The sequence below is a fragment of the Mustelus asterias genome, chromosome 11 (assembly GCF_964213995.1).
Source record: "Mustelus asterias chromosome 11, sMusAst1.hap1.1, whole genome shotgun sequence".
NCBI lineage: Eukaryota > Metazoa > Chordata > Chondrichthyes > Carcharhiniformes > Triakidae > Mustelus > Mustelus asterias.
This window is the reverse complement of record NC_135811.1, coordinates 95,691,244-95,714,591: the sequence shown is the minus strand read 5'-3', so window position 1 is coordinate 95,714,591 and position 23,348 is coordinate 95,691,244. Positions and strand designations below refer to the sequence as shown.

General features: G+C 43.0%; 1 protein-coding gene across 1 annotated transcript in view; it reads right to left on the bottom strand.

The window, feature by feature from the left end:
* Nucleotides 1-437: 437 nt before the first annotated feature.
* stk17al (serine/threonine kinase 17a like) overlaps nt 438-23,348 on the bottom strand; it is a 69,835-nt gene continuing 46,924 nt past the window's right edge. Inside the window, exons 3-7 of the mRNA XM_078224009.1 lie at nt 13,473-13,617; nt 8,583-8,709; nt 7,975-8,023; nt 6,037-6,216; nt 438-4,536 (exon numbers count right to left, since the gene is read on the bottom strand). Of these exons, the coding sequence (XP_078080135.1) occupies nt 4,281-4,536; nt 6,037-6,216; nt 7,975-8,023; nt 8,583-8,709; nt 13,473-13,617 (757 nt within the window). The 3' untranslated portion in view covers nt 438-4,280. The remainder of the gene's footprint in view (nt 4,537-6,036; nt 6,217-7,974; nt 8,024-8,582; nt 8,710-13,472; nt 13,618-23,348) is intronic.

Sequence of the window (23,348 nt, the reverse complement as noted above, 5' to 3'; positions counted from 1 at the left end):
CATTCTCCCCACGTGTGCGTGAGTTTCCTCCAGTTGCTCTGGTTTCCTCCCACAGTCCAAAGATGTACGTAGCATCTCTACAGTGCAGAAGAAGATCCTATGATGATTTTATGAAATGAGCACAATTCTTTGGAGCAGTGTATTCCAGACTTCCATAACCCTTCCAACATCACCCCAAATGTCCTAGTTCAAATTTTTAAGGTTAAGTTCCCTAAATCCTGAATTTCTCCCAACCAGAGGGAAGAGTTCGGCTCCATCGAATCTATCAAATTCCTTGCATTTTTTAAAGACCTTATATTAGTCATCTCTTAATCCTCGAGCTTCAAGGGAAACCAAAGTCAGTCTACGGAAACTGTCCTAATAATTTTACTCTTTCAGCCCCACTCCCTTTCCAAACGGTTTAATGACAGTTGGATTTTCAATAAATGAAAGGTGGCTGAATTAAATAATATGTTTTATTGTTTGTAAAAAAAAAACAGCACATTACAAGGATAATGTCAAACAGTACCTTTGCTATCAGTTTGGCTGTCAGGAATATTGCATAAAAGAAATTGTACATTATATTCTTGTTTGTGGAAGTGCTGATAAAAGCAGCATTTTAAAGGAAAAACATTTAAGATTATTACATTTCTGGTCCAACAAACATGCCGTATCTTAAGGATTTTAATCAGGCAAACATAGTCATCCAGTGGAATTACAGTAGTTAATTATGGAGTTTGAGTATTTATCCACCTGATTCCCAATATAATGGTTATATTCTTCGTAAAGCCTGTGCTCATGCCATTGCTTTGTACATCAGGATGTGGCATTTCTACTTTACTATTGAAGCAGGTTTCTTTTTGTGATGTGAAAATAAGGAATATTTTCTGCTAATTCCAAACCTTTCAAGCAGAGAGTTAAAAACGCACTGTTCTTTTTCCCTGCATGCACCATTAGATCAAGCCCACTGTTAGGCCCAAAACTTCTCCTGCCTGTAGTGGTGTGAGGAGGTGTATATATGCAAGACTTGTTCATTCTAAGATATTATTCTCCTTTCTTTTATCACTCTGCAACATCTGCCATCTGCATTTGGCACTGCTTGTCCAGTCTTCAGCTGTGGTCCTTTTGAAAGGCTATTGATAACTCGGTCTCCTTTCAGAATCGCAAGTGTTGACATTCTGATTTTTTTTTCTTCTTTGAATATTTAAACATGCTTGAATTTCCAGATGGGTTAACGATGGCACAAAAACGTGGAGCAAAGAGGAATTCGTCTGCGCTAAATGTCCTTTTTTTAAGAACGCAATTTGTTCCGAAACCCACAGTAAAGGGAGACAGGAATAGAAGCTGCTTTGGCTGTTATTTGATCATGAATCCATTCAACATAAACTGGTTAATGACTACTAGGATAGTGAGTGGAGGTCCCCAACGTACACAAAACAAGTGGCAACATTAAACAACAAACATTTTACCTTAACTAAACTTTGTCAGTTTTTCAAAATTAAATAACATGGGTCACTCTCTCTCTCGCCCTCTCTTCAGTTAACCTGACAGTCAATTCTGGTCACAAGGCAGATTTCCACAGCAGCCTTAACATTTATCAATTTAAAAATTCCCATTTTCACAAAGCAATGCTTATTGAGCAATTCTATTCCAATCTGTGGCAGCCTGGCATTAACACGTGGCACTAATGCGTTACCATGGTCTTTGCTGCTCTCCCTCTGCCACACAAATAATACATTTAAAGCAACTCTATCGTTTGGAGGCCAATTCTGTGCTCTGGAAATTCAGTTCCCTTGCTGGGATCTGTTGGAAAACGCCTCATGCCAGTGTTGACTGTCAGTATTGGTACAGAATCATCCCAACGTTACTTTAAGCAGGAGGTGCCCATTGAAACAAACCAAAATCTCCTTATTTGTTCAGCGTCATCTTTACACTTGGCCGACAGACTCTGTATGAGGAACACGTCTGAGTAATTCTTTCATACTGTTGAGGATACAATACAAAGTTTAATCTCTCAAAAGCCTTTGAGTCCTATAACAGGAATATTGCACGAAACAACTTTCAAGTTGAACGATCAACTTCGTGATAGGAAAAGATTGCTTTGCCATCAACCTCTCGCTACATCTTGCAGTCCACAACTTTATTTTGGTCTAAATTAGTCAGGATTTTCAAGGAAAGGGGACTGAAAGAGGGCAGACTGTGCACCCTTGTGCAGATAACACTGGCTGTTGTCATTTATTGGAAAGAAAAGGTTTGTCTTATTACACAATGCTCCTCTTTCCATCCCTCCTCCTCCAATTATGTTCATGTTGAATGTGCAAACACCAAAAAGGTCAGGATTAGGCCATACCCAGAAGCGCAGGCTTTTGCTAATTAGATCTCGTACATCAGGCCTCAAAAGTGAAATACAGGACATTTGCTAGCACAATATTTCATGCCTGACTTGTTTGATTCTTGGTTTGAACATTCACAGTTTACAGTACAGACCGGGTTACTACACTAGCCTACAGTGACTTACTTCTAGATTTCCTAACATTATATCAGTGACAAAAGAAAATAAAGTGACAATTTTTGTGTGTCTGCTACATGTGCCACAAAGGTGCTCTTTGCCTCCAGCAGCCCACCCTTGCCCCCACCCCGCTAGGGCATTCCTATGTTCTTCAGGCCTGATAATATCAAATTAATTCAAAATCCACCTATCCATTCTGATCCCGAACACCTTGAATGTTCCCGGACCCACAACGCCCAGCTAAGTATCAAGGCACTGTCAATTTTTAAAGCACAAGGGCGCGAAATTATCCGCCCCTTCATGCCACGCTCCCGCGGCAGCGAAGACGGAGAATTTGGCCACAAGCCAAATCTCAGTTCGCTGCAGCGGGATGGGCAAATCCCGCTGGCGTGAACGGTTGGGAAATTGCAGCCTATATCTGTATGTCTCACACAGTCTCAAGAGCTGTACGGTGCATGTGCACATGACTGGAGAAAGGGAGCCATGACTGGGTAATCATAATGCATGTCAAATTGCTTTGATAACAAAGGCTGATACATTTCTGCAATATTCTCCAGAAAATCATTACATTCTAGTCCCTGACAAAAATCTTTTGACAATCAGAATACAATAAATAAGGAAAAAACACTTATTCCCTAAACCCAAAGACAACAAATTTTGTGCACCAGTGCTCTATGTGCCACTATTTCATTGTCACGCAACACATTCCAATGGACAGCTTCGCAAGGACATTTGCGCAAGATGTCCTGTAGCCCACAGAATGACAATTACTATTTAACCTCATCACCTGAATTTTAGACTCCACTGACCTCAATCCTGGCACTCTCCTCCAATTCAATAAAAGAGACACAAGCTCAGCATTGTACGATTACAAGGTGGAAGAAAGTCAGAGCCTATAATTGAACTGAAATGATGAGATCCAAAGTGGAACTGTCTGCTGTACAAAACACAACATTATCATTGTATACCTTCGAAGCAAAATGAAGAAAGCGTACCTATTAACAATTTGGCAATTTTACTGGCAATTTTTCCCACCTGGAATTATTTTTTTTTAAGGGCTGTTTAAGAACAGCATTTAATTTGCATTTCCAACTAGAAATAAACCCAAGTATAAAATGTTCTTCTGCAGGGGGTGAGGTGGAGTTAAGATAGTCGGAGTCATGTTTGTCAGTATACTGGAACAAAGACTATTCTCCAGTTACACTGTAAAGAGAGGCTCCTCCCACTAAATCGCTGAGTTAAACTCAAACAACGCAAGCTGCTTTTTGGCTTAAAGGAGCAGTGTCGAAGAACGTTTCTTTTAAAAAAACCCACAGAGGGACGATATCTAGCTGCCAACAAAACAGAGAAAACTCAACAGTATTGGATGAATGTAAGATTGTCACTCTACGGTTAGCTTTCTGATACAAATCTTTTCCATGTTGCCCATTTGAACAATCACAAAACTCACCTTCTCATGAGTAAATAATGAGATGCAGAATTCATAGGTTTGATTAGCAAAGCTGCTGTGATTTTAACCAGGTCTTTCCATGCCAACCTCTCAGTTCTTATCACCAAGCTTAAGAGGGCACTGTCTCCCCAGAAAAAAGACTGGGCGTTTCTCCTTAAACCCGTGTGCCTTATTCAGGCCACCCGCTCTAAATTAACACCAGGCTGATGCCCAATAAAAAGTTGATCGCCCTAAGTAATGAAAGCCTGCAGAGCATTCAGCCGTGTGGCACACGAGGCAGCGGACAAATGCAGTGCTCCGTGTAGCAAGGTGAAGCCAGCGTACTTGCAGTCCCGTATCGCGTTAAGCACTCAGAAAATCTCGCAGCGTCGAGAAGGGCTCCTCAAATTTGAACTGTTTGTGCACTGTTGCTCGCTCAATCTCAATGTTCTTGTCCAACTGCCTACACAGTGTGTAGGAAGCCATTAGCACCAGTTCCTCAGAATCTGGGCTGTTCTGTTCGGACTGCTCTTCCTCTGACTCAGTTATGGGTTTTGGCACCTCCAGTTTGGAAGACAGCCACGGGTGGTCTAAACATTGTTCCGCGTTTGCCCGTTTCCTATAATAACAAAGCAGAGAATTATTACAGACACTGCTGCCCTCCAAATATTTAATTATATACAACGTTGTTCTTTCATCTGTAATCATGATGTCTACCAGAAACATAAACCCTTTGCAAAATTAATTTGGACCCATCCATAGCAGATTCTTCGCAAACGCCAATCGCAAAAAGTTGATACACGGGTTGAGATTAAATTGCATGATGGAGGAATACTTCAAGTGTATGACATTATTTTGTTTGCTATTTTAATGAGGTGTTCCTTGGAATAAGCAATGGATGAAGGAATTTTAACACCCACGGCATAATTTCAAGGCTAACATTTATTTGAAGAGGGATTTCCTCTTTTCAACTGAAGTTAAATAGACCCCTGTTGAATAGACTCCTGTAAAAATGTGGCACAGATTTTTATTGCATTGTTTTGAACTTTGCCTGGAGAAATATCAGTGGAAGAAATTTCTTCCCGTGAATTACCAATGATAAAAACAACACCACCAACTGCTGTTCTTTATCCAAGAAGAACTACAAATGTACTCATTAATTTAGTTCAAATGCAACATTGAACCACATTACGCCAATGTGACATTTGGTCTGGCCAGCCCAAACTTGTGTCATTCTTCCATCTGAAGTGTTCTGATAATCCCGTGCGCCCCTCATAAAGTCATTAAAAGGAGCAGCTGAATTTGAATAAGCGATATAGCAGCCTAGGTATCTAAAGAGTGTGATTTGTAAAGAATCATTGAATCCTTACAGTGCAGGAAGAGGCCATTCAGCCCATTGAGCTTACACCATCAACAATCCCACCCAGGCCCTATCGCCATAACCCCACGTATTTACCCTGCTAATCCCCCGACACTAATGGTCAATTTAGCTTGGCTAGTCCATCGAACCTGCACATCTTTGGAGTGTGGGAGGAAACCATAGCATTGAGGGAACCCACGCAGACACGGGGAGAACATGCAAACTCCACACAGACAGTCACTTGAGGTTAAAGTTGAACTCGGGTCTCTGGCGCTGTGAGGCAGCAGTGCTAACCACTGTGCCACCATGCCACCCAAGCACTGATAGTGATGGAAATCATAGGGAATTTGAAACTTTGCAGGTTGGGGTCTTTTACTTTTAGAATCATAGAATCCTACAGTGCCGAAGGAGGCCATTCGACCCATCAAATCTGCACCGATCACAATCTCACCCAGGCCCTATCCCCATAACCTCATGCATTTACCCTAGCTAGTCCCATTGACACTAAGGGGCAATTTAGCACGGCCAATCCACCTAATCCGCACATCTTTGGACTGTGGGAGGAAACTGGAGCACCCAGAGGAAACCCACGCAGACACAGGGAGAATGTGCAAACTCCACACAGACAGTGACCCAAGCCGGGAATCGAACCCGGGTCCCTGGTGCTGTGAGGCAGCAGAGTTACCCACTGTGCCATCTTTAACCAACAATAGCAGTTAATAATAAAGATGGTTCATCACAGTAGTACTAAAATCATACCTGGGATCTTTAATAAGGAGAGTCTGAATGAAATCTAAAGCCAAATTGGAGATGCCTTCAAAGATGTCTTCTGAGTAATCAATGTCCACTTTGGAGATATTGAGATACGTGGTTTGCTTGTCATCTCCAAGGAACGGTGAAATGCCCGTCAACATGACGTAAACCAATACCCCGATACTCCTGGAAAAAAAATAATCAAAAGAAAACAGCATTATGGCATTGTTATTCTTCACCTGAATGTGAGCCAAACCTCAATGATAATGCCAAGAACTGCAATAATACTCTTGTTTCCAATCCAGGAATAGGGAGAATAAATAATTCAACATCACTGTTGACATTTATAAAGGATGCATTCACACTACAGGTTTTGGTGAAGAAGTGATTTCCACTTGGCTCAATCAGTAGTTAATCCGTAGGAAACTCTGAAGCAGTGGTGGATGCAACTGATTTTAGCTAAGTCTCTCGAAACTTCCCCCATCTCCTGCCAAGGCAGGAAATTAGAGGAAAGGTTTGGAGCTTCCAGGCAAAACTCTATTGGAACCTTCCGAATGATGCCAAACTCTTGATTGGCTATTCATGGCGAGGAGCTGTGCTTGTAGGCAGGGCTGGTGGGAAATTATGAGCTTGCAGTTTTTCTATCAACACCTTGAAGCATTTTGAGGCAAGTTGGAACAATGGCCTTTGATAATTGAGTGGTTTCACTGATTTAGTCCATAATTCACACATCACGAGATAAAATATATAAGGTGGGATATGGTAGCATAGTGCTCACGTTATTGGACGGGTAATCCTGAGGCCTGGACAATGATCTGGAGATGGGAGTTCAAATCCCACGTAGAGCAACTGGGGCATTTAAATTCAGTAGATTAAATAAATCTAGAATATAAAGTTAACAATGGCAACCACTACCAGATTATTATAAAATCCCATCTGGGTCACTAATGCTCTTTAGGGAAGGGTAATCTGCTGTCTTTATCCACATGGCCTGCAGGTTCCACCACCAACCCCCTGACCACACCCATCTGGCCACGCCCCTCCCCACCCCACCAGTCGCATCTTCTGTCACTTGTTTTTCAGTTCTGCTTTCACTGAACACTGATTTTTGTTCCCCTATTTACACAACTGTTATCTTACCTTTATGCCACTATCTACATCTTCCATAGTCTTTCCTGCTGCCATTAACACTTCCTCTGTCTTGTGCCCTACACATCTCAGTTGCAATCTCTCCTAGCTCCCACCTATCGCCGATCTCCTACTTTGCTCCACAGATGGTGCCAAACCTGCTGATGGTTTTCCAGCATTTCCTGTTTTTAATACCATGGAATTATGGTTGATACTTGACTACCCTTCGAAATTGCCCCACCAAACCACTCAGTTATACTCAAGGTGGCAGCTCACCACCACCTTCCAGGAGTAATTAGGGATAGGCAAGAGATGCCAGCCTTACCCCAGTCTCATAAAATCCCTACATTGCAGGAGGCCATTTGGCCCATCAAGTCTGCACCAACCACAAACGCACCCAGGCCCTATCCCCTTAATCCTTATTTACCCTTGCTCATCCCCGTCACTAAGGAGCAATTTAGCATGGCCAATCAACCTAACCTGAACATCTTTGGACTGTGGGAGGAAACCGGAGCACCCTGAGGAAACCTACACAGACACGAGGAGAATGTGCAAACTCCACACAGACAGTCACCCAAGGTTGGAATTGAACCGGGTTCCTGGCGCAGTGAGGCAGCAGTGCTAACCACTGTGCCGCCCCCATCCGTGACACCATATCCAGGGGATAATTTTTTTAAAAACATTTTCTAACTTTGTGTTTTTGGTGAGGTTGCGCCCATTGGTAAGTCATGCTGGGGACAAGGTTCAATATGAATGTCGATCAGAAAATTAGCCCCAAAATCTACACTCACTAATATTCCAAAAATGCGCACTTACCACATATCTGTCGCTGTTGTGATTGCCTCATAATTTAATATTTCAGGAGCTAACGGAATAAAAAAAATAATTAGATACCTTGACATTTGAGTATCGTTACTTATGCACAGACTACTAACCATTTAACACTAAGTGGCTTCACCCTCTGCACAACATGATTCTGCTGGAAGCAATTCTCATAGCTTAACATTTGAGCTGCTGTGAAATCAGGTGCATCGCGCTGGATGTCTTTTTTCGCAGTCATTTTATCATTGTTTATTTATTATTGTCACAAATAAGGCTTACATTAACACTGCAATGAAGTTACTGTGAAAATCCCCTAGTCGCCACACTCCCGGGAGAATTTAGTATGGCCAATCAACCTAACTCGCACATCTTTGGACTGTGGGAGGAAACCAAAACACCCAGAGGAAATCCATGCAGACACGAGGAGAACGTGCAAACTCCACACAGACAATCATCTGAGGCCAGAATTGAACCTAGGTCCCTGGCGCTGAGAGGCAGCAGTGCTAACCACTGTCTAACCATGCAATGTTAGTTCCTGACGTATACATTTGTGGATTGCGGATAATCTTAGGAAGGTGATGTTGCTCCAAGCTGACACTTACCTACATACTCTGGAGTGCCTATAATTTCCCGGATCTCTTCAATGCTGTCCACTCTCCTGGACAGTCCAAAGTCAACGATCCGGATATCGCCCAATGGATTGCAGCTGGTCAGCAAGATGTTCTGCGGCTGAGAGAAGGGAACAGAAGTAGAGTTTTAGTACATAATTCACTTGTTTTTCAGGCTCATAGCCCAAATACTGTCAAGAATGTAGAATGCAGGCTTCCTAAATACACTACAGCCTTGCCAGAATATTTCACATAGTGTAAAACACTGTATTGGAGTGCCGTAATCTAGACTTTACATTTTGAGTTCATAAAGATTGCTTGCAAGTAATAAAAAGCATCATAATTTTTATACCAGACTGCATTTATTAGGAAAACATATATATGAGAAAACTGTTTCTTCTTTATTTCCTCCCACAATATAGATAATACAAGGAAAGTCACAGACAGGGTGGCACAGTGGTTAGCACTGCTGCCTCCCAGCGCCAGGGACCCGGGTTCAATTCCTGGCCTGGGTCGCTGGAGTTTTAACATTCTCCCCGTGTCTACGTGGGTTTCCTAAGGGTGTTCCGGTTTCTTCCCACAGTCCAAAGATGTGCGGGTTGGGTGCATTGGCCATGCTAAATTGCCCCTTTGTGTCAGGGGGACTAGCTGGGGTAAATGCATGGGGTAATGGGGATAGGGCCTGGGTGGGATTGTGGTCAGTGCAGACTCGATGGGCTGAATGGCCTCCTTCTGCACTAAGGGATTCCATGATTCCATGAGTTATTGCCCATCGCTAGTCACTCTGAAATTGTTTGGAAAGTTACTCAGTTGCTTTAAAAACTCCAGAGGGCATCAAAATTCAATCTCAAAATATGAGCTAGAGTTGCATGTGGATCTGGGTTGTTAGTTCAGCATCATAGAACAGAATCCCTACAGAAGGAGGCCATTTGGCCCATCGAGCCTGCATGAACAACAATCTCACCCAGGCCCTATCCCCTTAACCCCATGTATTTACCCTGCTAATTCCCCTGACACTAAGGAGCAATTTAGCATGGCCAATCAACTTAACCCGCACATCTTTGGAGAAAACCAGAGCACCTGGAGGAAACCCAGGAGGACATGGGGAGAACGTGCAATCTCCACACAGTCACCCAAACCCGAAATTGAACCCGGGTTCCTGGTGCTGTGCAGCAGCAGTGCTAACCACTGCGCCGCCATTATCACAACCCTTACAGGATCAAGGGCATCTTTGCAAAAGAGCTTCAGTTCAAAGTGACTTTATAACAGGAAATGGGACAGTGAAAGAAGCTAGGTGCTGACTGAACTGGATCGTACGAGTGCAATGATGATAATCAACTTTGCGAACTACCAGAACTTGACATGTATGGACAATTTTTATGTTTAAAAGGGCACATTCTTTGCAAACAAAATGTTTGGAGATTCGTTTTTGTTTACAAACTGAGAATGTGATGATGAAACTGTGCCGGAAATAAAAGATTGTGCCAATTATGTTTCATGTAATCACAACCAAAGCAATCAACATTACTTCTGGATCGTATTCCCCCCCCCCCCCCAACCCCCGGCTCGCCCACCTCTCAGTAATAAACAAACTCTATATTTTGGGTGAATTGAGGTCCAGTTAATTCAATGGGCTGTGATGCAAATATATCTCAAGCACCCAGTATTGTAGATTCACAAAATAGATAGGTGCCTGCAAGTTCTGAGATCGCTTCCCAAAGTCAGAGACAATTCCTTGTGTCTTTCGACTTTGCACACAAGTTAGCTGCATCATGAAGCTGTTTTGCCCGAGGCAAATTTTTGTCTCAACTGTGCTGACTGGATTCTGTCGTCTCACCTGAGGCAGTGGTGCTGCAGATGAAATATGTGCCATTGATGTGCACAGTGGACTCACCAGAACCAGTCAGAGCTGACAGGTTTCTGCCGCTTGCCTATTAATTTTGTAAATGTTTAACAAATTAACTGCGCGGTTTTATTTTCGCGGGGATCATTGTCTGCTTCACTGCAATGAGCTCCTGATAATCCAGATGGTAAAACATTACATTGGCCTGCCCTTGATAGTAATCGAGAAGCTTTCTCACTAAAATGCAGAGTTCCTAGAATCCCGACAGGATGGAAGGAGGCCATTTGGGGGCCCATCTAGCCTGCATTGACAACAATCTTATCCCCATAACCACATGTATTTACCCTGCATGGCCAATCAACCTAACTCGCACATCTTTGGAGTGGGAGAGGAAACCGGAGAACCCGGAGGAAACCCACGCAGACACGGGAAAAACATTCAAACTCCGCACAGACAGTCACCCAAGGCCAGAATTGAACCCAGATCCCTAGCGTGAGGCAGCAATGCTAATCAGTGTGCCACTGTGCAGCCCATAATTCTTTTTTGTTTCTGGACTTCCATATCCACTTTGATATCCAAGAGCCTGTGCATTATGCCATCTGTAAGTTGTCCTCTTAGGTATAGTTCCCACATGTCATGCAGTGGTATTTCCATAGTAACTTATAGTTTACACTACTCAACATGCATCAAGTTCAATATAAGGATATGTGAAAAATGCACAGAAACCACGGAAACTCTCCAGCTTGATGGAATAAAATAATTCATTATTTTAATTAAGAATTCACAATATGTAATAGGTCACTTGGATAGAATTTGTAATTTTCCCCCTTGGGTGTGGCGAGGCTGGAACATCCCAAACAATTCCCCAATGGCCCTAACATAGCTATCCAAAGAATAACTGAGCCATGCCACCAGGAAAGTCTCACTCTTGATTTCTAATCTACGCTAAATTAAGGTGATTGAAGGTAGACCAGTGATTGATCGTGGCACCTCTGGGCTACATGCATTTTCTAGCATTTCAATGTATGTCAGGCATGCTACTTGTTAGCTGCCACTGTCATCAAATGGCAAGACATTTGATATGTTTTTTTGAAAAGAAATGTGCTCATTTTCAGTTTATGTTTTTAAGTTGATTTATTATTGTCACAAGTAGGCTTACATTAACACTGCAATTATGTCACTGTGAAAATCCCTTAGTCACCACACTCTGGCATCTGTTCGGGTACACTGAGGGAGAATTTAGCATGGCCAATGCACCTAACCAGCACGTCTTTAGACTGTGGCAAGAAACTGGAGCACCTGGAGGAAACCCATGCAGACACGGGGAGAACTTGCAAACTCCACACAGGCAGTGACCCAAGCCGGGAACCGAACCCGGTTTCCTGGCGGTGAGAGGCAGCAGCGCTAACCACTGTGCCACCATGTTTTCAGGAAGCAATTTCTGAACACGGCGCAGAATTTGACCCTCTAATCCCCCAGACACACGTGTGCGCCGAGAAATACAGGCTTGAACTTTCACCCATTCCAGTCCTAAAGGGCTTGCTCTGCAGATAAATTTATTCCTGTTTCGATCAGATTGTTGGTTAGAGTAGAAAAAAAATGACTCTCAGAATAGCGAATTTCCCAATTTGAATTAAGCTCCAGGCATATTGTAATTTCGTTTTTCTAAAGTTAATAAAAAGCAATTATTAGTTGCAGTGTTACAAATAGCATGGAATTTCTGTGGAGAGAGAAAAAGACAATGGTCTATTATTGACTTCTGCAAGTTTTTTTTTTAAACCCTACAGCACAGAAAGAGGCCATTCAGCCCATCGAGTCTGCACCGACCACAATCCCACCCAGGCCCTACCCCCATATCCCTACATATTTACCCACTAATCCCTCTAACCTACGCAACCCAGGACACTAAGGGAAATTTTTAGTATGGCCAATCAACCTAACCTGCACATCTTTAGATTGTGGGAGGAAACCGGAGCACCCGGAGGAAACCCACGCAGACACGAGGAGAATGTGCAAACTCCACAGACAGTGACCCAAGCCGGGAATCGAACCCAGGTCCCTGGAGCTGTGAAGCAGCAGTGCTAACCACTGTGCTACCGTGCCGCCCCACAAGTGTTACATACATACTGTTCACCAGTCAAGACTTGCACTTTTCCTATCAGTTGCTAAACAGTTACCAGCGAAAAACAAGGATTCAGCAGGTAATTACAATCTGGCAAGTGTACCACAGAAATTCAGAGAAATCCACAATCCACTTAGCTACAGGCGTAATGAGAGTAGTAGACAGAAATCCTGTCAAATCAGAGCCAATGCAGCATCTGTTCTATAGATCTTACTGCATCATTAGGTAGTTTAAATCTATTAAGAGCAAGTACAAACAGGTATGCTATGAATTCTCGCTTAAGACACATAAGGAATCCAACACATGGCGCGAAGTTCTAAGCTGACATCCCAATGGTGATATTAGGAATACAAGGAAAACCCACCAATGTCACTTTGTGACAGATCTGCCCCTTTAATGTTCGAGCGCGAAGCATAATTTCACTAGCGGAGTGTATATACAGGAAATTCCAATGGGAAAGTTTATATATATGCACAATTTCAACCAGAAAAACAAGGCTAGTGGAACACACATGGTTATATCTGCCCCTTCTCCATGGAGACAAAGCTTCCTGCTGGAGCATTTTGGCTCATTCACACAGTGACAAGGGCAGCAACGGGGTTTAAAGGTATGACTAACTGAATGAGAGCAAAGTGGTCTTACTGTTTGATTCATTCATCAGTGTGCACCACACTAGCCAGAGAGCCCTCAAAATCTTGATAGATTTTAGATGAATACCAAGAAACCAACAAGAGCCTTCCTCAACATTGCCTTAACCCGAGAAGCCTTTAAAATTATTTTGACTAGTCATACGATTGCAACCTATGATGCAGGGGCAACAACTTTATTCAAACAACAGAATTATTTTGTGTTCTTTCTCGTTATATAGGATTGGCAGCAATGAATCTGAGGCATCAAATGTGCTAAAGAATAACCTTACCTTTAGGTCTAGATGTACGATATTATTCCCGTGCAAATAGGAAACGCCATCCAGGATCTGACGCACAAGGCGGATGACATCTTTTTCTTTGAAGGCCTCATCTTTGTCAGCGACACACTGGTTAAAGATTTCACCACCTGCTGCACTGTGGGGGGGGGGGAGGGAAAATAATTAACATCAAACTTACTGGATTAAAAAAAAAAGCAAGATCTAAAGTTTTGAAAACTTCAGGAATATCTTTCGTAACAGTTTCCTCCACCTCATACGGGATTCAGAATTCCCGATGGTATTGAAATGTTTTGATGCCAACTTAAACTCAAGTACTGAATGTTTATCACTTGTCTAGATACTCATTTAATGAGCAAAATATCACAGTAAACTTAGCAAAAGAGCATTTTCATTCCCTCCTCCTAGGCTTGACCAGGTATCGCTGACTCAATTTGCATGATCAGTTGTAACTTCAATAAAAAGCTGACTGTGAGATTAGCAGACAATTGTTCAGCAAGTTTTATTTCTCTGTCCGCCATTATACACGGTGGCACAGTGGTTAGCAATGCTGCCTCACAACGCCAGGATCTTGGGTTCGATTCCCAGCTTGGGTCACTGTCCGTATGGAATTTGCACATTTTCCTTGTGCCTGCGTGGGTTTCCTCCGTAAGGAGTCTAACAACACCGGTTAAAGTCCAACGGGTTTATTTGGTAGCAAACGCCACTAGCTTTCGGAGCGCTGCTCCTTCGTCAGGTGAGTGAGAGATCTGCTCATAAACAGCAAACAAGACATATAAAAGCTTTTATATGCCCTGTTTGCTGTTTATGAGCAGATCTCCCACTCACCTGACGAAGGAGCAGCGCTCTGAAATCTAGTGGTGTTTGCTACCAAATAAACCTGTTGGACTTTAACCTGGTGTTGTTAGACTCCTTACTGTGTTTACCCCAGTCCAACGCCGGCATCTCCACATCATGGGTTTCCTCCCACAGTCTGAAAGACTTGCTGGTTAGGCGCATTGGCCATGCTAAATTCTCCCTCAGTGTACCCAAACAGGTGCCAGTGTGGGGCGACTAGGGGATTTTCACAGCAACCTCATTGCAGTGTTAATGTAAGCCGACTTGTGACACTGAAAAAAAGTCACTGAAGCAGCAGTGACATAACAATGCACTAAAATAACTGGAACCTAGTGTCAAAAAACTGTAAGTGGCAGGCTTGGATGTTTCAGTGCAAAAAACAGTCAGCTGGATAATAAAAGTAACACTTCATCAATGGAAAACAAGCCACACCCTGCATTTTAAACAACTGTTGATGTGGAAAACTACTGTCACGCTTGCATTCTCCATGATGTTAGCCGTGCCACTGAAGGAAAAAGATGCGTCATTATACATAATAATCAACCACCTGATGATACTGGATCGGGCAAGATTGCGTTCATAAAATATGGAAAGATGTTTCGCAATTAAAAGTATAAAAGGGACTTGCTGTAGAATTATTTTCTCTCAAGTATTAAACAGGTGGAGTGGTTAAGTATACTCTTCTAGTCCATGATCGTAACTGGTACCCCTCTTTCTTTGATTCAAAGGACAATTGGCCAACTTTGAAAAAAATAACTGAAGGCGAAAAGTATCTCTTTTTTTCTGAAATCCAAGGTCTGACTGACTCACTGGTTAAGATATGCAAACCATTTGATTGAATAGCAAGTTTTACAGGAGGGAGGCAATGGCCTAGTGTTATCAACGCTAGACTATTAATTCAGAAACTCAGCTAATGTCCTGGGGACCCGGGATCGAATCCCACCACGGCAGATGGTGGAATTTGAATTTGATAAAAAACATCTGGAATTAAGAATCTACTGATGACCATGAAACCATTGATGACGGTTGGAAAAACCCACCTGGTTCACTAATGTCCTTTATGGAAGGAAATCTGTCATCCTTACCTGGTCTGGCCTTCATGTGACTCCAGAGCCACAGCAATGTGGTTGACTCTCAACTGTCCTCGAGCAACTAGGGATGGGCAATGAATGCTGGCCAGCCAGTGACGCCCATGTCTCATGAATGAATTTTAAAAAATCATTCATTACTATTAGTAACTGATTTTATTTAGTTTTTTGGTGCTGCTCAGTCTCGAGTTGCTGTCCAACATTCTGCTTTGCTCGACTTACCAACTAAGTATTGTTAAAGAAAATACATTTGTAGACTTGTTGCTTTTTCCTTACGAGTTCCCGACAGAACCTCCCCCTAGCACAACAAATGAAGGAGATTTTCAGGAATTTTGATCACTCCCTGGCCCAACAGGTTACGATGAGAGTGATACAGCTGGAGGCCAAAAGGACATTAGCTAAACAGTTCAGAAATATTTCCAGAAAATTAAGAATAAAGAAATTTTCATTTAAACATCAAAATAGGAAAAAAGAAAGTTGTTTTTCTTTTGATTATGGAGCTGATTGTGACCTGAAGGAATTGCTTGGCAGCTATCAAAGAAATTTAAAAAGTTCTCCAAGATTAGAGTAATAATAGGTCATTATTATATGCATGCCATGGTCAAAAAAGGCAATGTTCCACCTTAATAGTAAACTGTAACCCATTCGATTTTCTATTGGGGAAATAAAGAATCCACCCTTAAAGCTTTCTCTTGGATCCAAAGCCGCTGGTAGGACCTAGGAGTCTTACAGCAGTTTAGACATGAGACACAGTGGCAGAGTGGTTAGCACTGTTGCCTCACAGTAAGAAGTTTAACAACACCAGGTTAAAGTCCAACAGGTTTATTTGGTAGCAAAAGCCACACAAGCTTTCGGAGCTCTTAGCCCCTTCTGTGTTTACCCCAGTCCAACGCCGGCATCTCCACATCATGACTACCATCGACGCCTCACAGTGCCAGGGACTGGGGATTTGACCCAAGCTGGGAATCGCTGTCTGTGTGGAGTTGGCACATTCTCCCCATGTCTGTGTGGGTTTCCTCCCACAGTCCAAAGATATGTGGGTTAGGTTGATTGGCCACGCTAAATTGTCCCTTAGTGCCAGGGGGACTAGCTAGGGTTATGGGGTTAGGACCTGGGTGGTATTGTGGTCAGTGCAGACTCCATGGGCTGAATATGATACGAGTGGGGCGGCATGGTGGCACAGTGGTTAGCACTGCTGCCTCTCAGCGCCAGGGACCCGGATTCCATTCCGGTCTCGGGTCACTGTGTGTGTGAAGCTTGCACATTCTCCCCATGTCTGCATGGATTTCCTCTGGGTGCTCGTTTCCTCCCACAGTCCAAAGTTGTGCGGATTAAGTTGATTGGCTGTGCTAAATTGCCCCTTAATGTCAGAGGGATCAGCAGGATAAATACGTGAGGCGAGTGGGATAAGGGTGGGATTGTTGTCGATGTAGGCACAATGGGCCCAATGGTCTACTTTTGCACTGTAGGGATTCTATGAAGTCAACTTAAATTCCTGCAAAAGCTCATCTAGACATCAACAGGAAGTGAAGCGGATAGGTTCTGATTTGATAAGATAAGCCCCAACAAGATGCAGACACCTCTCACAGACTGTGGTGTGTTTCTTCACCTTGCACACAGGTATACACACCCTTGCAGCAGTCAGACCACATCAATTGTATCAGCTATGGCTCAGTCGGTCGCCCTCTCACTTCTCAGTCAGAAGGTTCTGGGTTCAGGTTCCACGTCTCAACTTGAGAGCAAGAATAAAGACTGACACCACAGTGCAGCACTGAGAGAGAAGGCAACATTGGAGGTGCCTTCTTTTGGATGAGACTTTCAACTGTGGCCACATTTCTTCCCCCCCCCCCCCCAAAAACCCTAACCGCCAAGGTTATCCTCAAAGAGCCCATGGTGCTGTTTTTCAAAGAACAGCCTGGGAGTCAACCCTGGATCCTGGCCAATTTCTATCCTGCAATCAACATCACAAAAACAGATTATATGGTCATTATTACATTGTTCCTCATGGGAGCTTGCTGGCATGTGCAAACTGCCCAACATTACCAAAGTACTCCAGGGACATTCTGGATTCATAAAAGGCACCACATAAATGGAAGTCTATCTTTCTTTCAACTCAACATTCATAACAGCTTTCAAGTGACTCCGGCTGGCCACTTGGCATTCCTAAACTGGGCACTCATGTCTCATCCAGTGCCAATTGCCAACTCAGCTGTTATGACCTCTGTGGCTGGTTATTTTGTTGACAATCATTGAAAAAAAACGGCAACTTTGATGTAGCCGCCCATGGGTCAGTGCTCCAGGAAAGTAGCAGCAAGGGGGGAAAAGTACTGAAGCAGCAAATGCTGCTGCAATTGTAGGAACGTTAGCGTTTTGAAAACGCTATTAGAAATCTATGCAGCAAAAAAAAATAGAAGTGTTTGATGTCGGTTGCTCTTGCATTTTAAGAATGTCCCCATTATTGCTCTGATTTGACCCAGACCTTCTGTGCATTGTAGTGATTTACTTAACTCATTTCTGTCTAAAAGAAAAATAATCTAAAGAACGACCGCAAACAGAATGCAAGAAAAACCTATGGTCAGGCAGACAAGCCTGCATTTATATAGCACTCTTTCACAGCCACAGGGCTAATGAGGTAGTTTTGCTGTAACCCAAGCAAAGCAACAGCCAACAGCAATCCCCCAAATAGCAGCGACAGATCTGCTTTTGTGGATTCGATTGAGGGATAAATAATGGTTGACTCCTTGTTGTTTGTAAGGTCACACTTTATACAGCTAAAACTTCGATAAGGTGTTTGATTATGACTCTTGACTGCTTTTCATGATCCCAGTGGCAAGGAAGATTCAAGACATCTGGCTATTTTAACAGCCATGATGTGGAGATGCTGGCGTTGGACTGGGGTGAACACAGTAAGAAGTCTCACAACACCAGGTTAAAGTCCAACAGGTTTATTTGGTAGCAATTACCAAAGGTATTGAGCAAAGGTAATGAGCAAATTATGGTATTTGCTACCAAATAAACCTGTTGGACTTTAACCTGGAGTTGTGAGACTTCTTACTATTTTGACAGCTGCACTGGACGGTCAGTACTGCCTTTTACCACAGTCCAGTGAGGGTTATGAGTAGTGGTTTATGCCATGATAGTACTGAGGCAAGGAGAGAAGGTATAGGCCCCAATAACTACATTGCCAGTACAGGAACTGAACCACTGCTGTTGGCGTAATCTTAGCCAACTGACGAAACTGGTCCCACCAAGGGAGGATGCTGGGGACAACTTCCCTCTTTTCTTCAAAATGGTGCCAAGCGATCTTTCACAATGATCTGAGAGGTCAGATGGGACCAAAAGATGCACCTCCAACAGCACAGCACTCTCTCAATGCTGCATACGAGTGTTAGCCTTGATTTTTGTGCTCAAGTCCTGGGGTGAGACTTGAACCCACAACTCAAAGGCAAGAGTGCTACCTATTGAGTCACAGCTGACATAACTGTACTCAATGTTCCGTCGGGAAAAAGATACAAAAGTTTGAGGTCACGTACCAACCGACTCAAGAGCAGCTTTTTCCCTGCTGCCATCAGACTTTTGAAATGGCCCATCATATATTAAGCTGATCTTTCTCTACACCCTAGCTATGACTGTAACATTATATTCTGCACCCTCTCCTTTCCTTCTCCCCTTTGTACTCTGTGAACTGTATGTTTTGCGCAAGAAACAATATTTTTCCCACTGTATCCCAATACATGTGACAATAATAAATCAAATCAAATCTCTTAATTCTTCTAATCAAAATATTCTAACCTACATGATTGATGCGTTCTTCCCCCATCCACAACCTAACTACTGAAATCAGGGTTCATTTCATACTCAAAACTGGGAACTCCGTACCCCTCAGGTCTTCCCTTTCTCCTAAAATCTAGACTTCTTTCAAACCTAAACCTAACATTCACTGATCACTATTACCTAATTTACCTCGACTTTGATTTTGTTTCTAGCTTGGTGACGTCCTTACTCTATATGAGCCTTGGCAATTTGAACTTGGCTTTTCACTGTATGAAAACATAGACTTGTCATCTGTCCATTCCCTTGCTTGAGGGCAGAAGGTGTATCTCTTTCTGTCTGAGATTTCCTGATTGATTGGTTAAGATCTGTATCTCAGTTCTGCATGGTGCGGTGCACTAGTAACCCAACTTGGAATTCTACTAGACCAACTCCATCTACATTTCCAGATTCTTCAGATAAAAAGGGAGCAACTCCCTGGGGAAATATGCTTAAATTGAAGAAAAATACCAGAGAGTGGTTGTATTGAGGAAGGCTAATGAACACAAAGTTGGGGGTGGGGGGAGAAAGTGCTGATTATAGTTCAAGAAAATAACTTTCGCAAAATATTTCAACAGGATAAAGTTGCGGCAATATAAAACTCAACTGCCAGCCATCGAAAAATCAAAAGCACCGCACATTTTTAGTTCTTATTGTTCTTGGCTGTGGTTTCTACACAGATATCGCTTATCCTGAAATACAGGCTCTTGCCTGTGCAGGGTATTAAAGTTTATTACTCTGCTACCAAGCGGATTTAAGTACAATGTTTACCCAAGGCAGAATTCCTTGAACATTTCATTGATCGGTTGATGTGTTGCCATCTTTATTGACTCAGGAATGTGCCTTCTGCAGTATTGTAGGCATCTATTTTCAGCTTTTAACTTCAGTTACAACCAATTTATGTCCAGGAGGCCTCTTGGCGATCACTGACAATAGGTTTGAGGGAGGCCTGTGACTCCACTGCCACTTTGCTTTTCCAGAGGCCTTTGCTCAGGGAGAGTGAGAGGACTGGTGTAACTTTCAAAAGGCTGCAAGAAAGCTTTTAGCTGTTGGAATGCAGTTCAAGTTAAGGGAAAAAGAGACTAGAGATTTCTTTTTTACCTACTCAGCAGGACACAACTCTTAGTTCCAAAGGCACTGAAATTACACTGTGATTGTTGGTAATATGCATTGATGCAAAGTTCGTCTTTGCTCTTTCATGGGGGCACTCAGTCATTCATTTCAAACAGATTAACACCTTCACAGATAGCAGAGGGAGACCGGATCATCCAGCGAACACGCTGTGCATTTGAATATGGTGCAATTTCAAGACCAATAAATTCATGAGTGATTTTCTTTCATTGAGTGAGTGTATCTGGTTCTCAGCTGGCTCATTCAGCTGGGGTCCTTGTGCAAAGAAAAATCAATAAGACAAGTTTCTGCTTCACAAAATTGCCCAAATTATTCTTTGCAGGATTGGGGAGATAGCAGGTGTTACCGGCTTGGGAAAACAGACTTTCATCCCAAGATATCAGTGCATTTGGAAACTTTCCATTGAACCCACTAACGGAACTTTATTCTGACCAAGCAGGTTTTCTGACAAGGCTCCCTTTCCCAAAATTTACAATCGGACTCTGGATAGCCTGGTAATTCTACCACGGAATGACTATCCAAGCACAAAGCTACACAAAGAACAGGGATTAGAAAATGAAACTCATACAATTGCTGGAAGCCAGAACAAATGCCTTCTGGACTTAACTTTGGTCATTTTTAACCATATTGTAGGACAATGGTGGCACAGTGGTTAGCACTGCTGCCTCACAGCGCCAGGGACCTGAGTTCAGTTCTGGCATTGGGTGACTGTATGGAGTCTGCACGTTCTCCCCATGTCTGCATGGGTTTCCTCCGGGTGCTCTAGTTTCCTCCCACAGTCCAAAAATGTGCAGGTTAAGTGGATTGGCCTTGCCAAATTGCCCCTTAGTGTCCCAAGTTGTGTAGGCAAGGTGGATTAAGGGTTACAGGGATCAGGCTGGCAGGGACTGTGTGGGCCTGGGTAAGATACTGAGTCGATGCAGACACGATGGGCCAAATGGCCTCTTTCTGCACTGTAGGGATTCTATGAAATGTAGCACTGGTCTGGAAAATGCTACCTGTTCATTTAAATCTCTCTCTCTCTCCCTCTTTCAGAATCGTATTTGTCGGGACAATGTTAATGATTGGGTTATCACTACTCTAAGAGTTTTTATATCTGAACATGGACTTACTCACCTGTTTCACCTTAAGTGAGTGCCTGATGGAGCTTGCAAAATAATGCAGTCTTAACACATGAAGATCACTTCAAGTAACAACGACCAAGATAAGACAAGTGAGGGGGAAGCAGCAACTAGAAATCAAACAGTCACGTGCCGCAGACCGGCCAAAATTAGTCTAGTTCACCACTATATCTCTAATTACAGACACTTCTTCCTTTGTAATCAAAGGGGAAACACAGTCTCTCATAATGGTCCTTTGAAATGCAGGCCATCTACCTCAAGAGCTTTTATTTTATTGAAATATTCTCACCAGTGGAAAAGGAGGTCGTAGACTGGAAATCTCCGACCTTGCTCGCGGTTGGGGTTCTCCAGTCCTGCTACAGTGAATGGAGATTTGGCTGAGTGCTAAATTCCACACTCCCCCGGGCAGTGGTAAGACATGGGAGAATTCCAGCTGTGATCTTTATACCCCGAGCGAGTAAACTGGACTCTCGGTTCAGTGGCAACAAAAAGAGAAAATGCTGGAAAATCTCAGCAGGTCTGACAGCGTCTGTGAGCTCTGACGAAGGGTCATTCAGGCTCGAAACATTGGCTCTGTTCTCTCTCCACAGATGCTGTCAGTCCTGCTGAGATTTTCCAGCATTTTCTGTTCTTGTTTCAGATTCCAGCATCCGCAGTAATTTTGCTTTTATCTTGGTATCAGTTTCACCCTCAGTCAGAAAAGCAAGTTCCACTCCAAGATGCAGCACTTAAGCTGGGCTGAAACTACTATGCAGTGTTACGGTTGTGCTGCATTGTCAGGGGAGCTGTTTTTCAGATGAGACATTAAACCAAGGTCTCACCTGCCTGCTCAGGTGGAGGTAAAGAAGTTGCATGACAGGCTTGGAGGGCCAAAGGGCCTGTTCCTTTACTGTAATTTTCTTTGCTCTTTTCTCTTTGTCCTTTGACTAAAGTAGAGCAAAGGAGTTGCCCCTAATGCCTTGGCCAATGTTTAAACCTCTACCAAAGAAAGCTTTAATTTTGCCTCATTGCTGTTTTAAACCCCGTTGTGTGCAAATTGACTGTCATATTCCCAACATTAATAATGATTATGCTTCATATGCTTTACGTCTCAAGATGGCGCCGGAGTGAGGTGACTTCTTGCAAGCTGTGCCCAGCAGACTTCTAATTCCATCTTTTACTCTCATTCTATGCTTCTAAAACTTTATTCTAACTCTTTTAAACTCTCTAATAATGCTTTAATGCAATATCTTACAGATTTGGCGATGGACCTACCTTGCATTAAGTTAATCTTCCTCTACACCCTAGCTATGACTACAACACTACATTCTGCACTCTCTCGTTTCCTTCTCCATGAACAGTAAGCTTTGTCTGTATAGTGCGCAAGAAACAATACTTTTCACTGTATACTAATACATGTGACAATAATAAATCAAATTCAAAGTTATTTTTCATTCTTTTTTAAAAACAAAACTATTTTGGGATATGGATATTGTTGACAAAGCCAGCATTTATTCCCTTCCTTAATAGCCCTTCAAAGAAAGGATTGTGGTGAGCCGCTTCCTTGGACCACTGTAGTCCATGTAATGTTCACCCACAGTGCAGCTAGGGAGGACGTCCAGGATTTTGACCTGGCAACAGTGAAGGAACAGCAACATAATTCTAAGTCAGGAACTCAAGCGGGGAATATGGGTGGCACAGTGGTTAGCACTGCTGCCTCACAGCTCCAGGTACCGGTTTCAATTCCGGCCTTGGGTGACTTGCTGGTGTGGATTTGCACGTTCCCTCCACGTCTGTGAAGGGATCCTCTGGGTGGCCTCCTTCCGCACTGTCGGGATTCTATGATGAATTTGCAGGTGGTGGTGCTCTCATCCATCTGATGCTCTTGCTTTGCAAGATGGCAG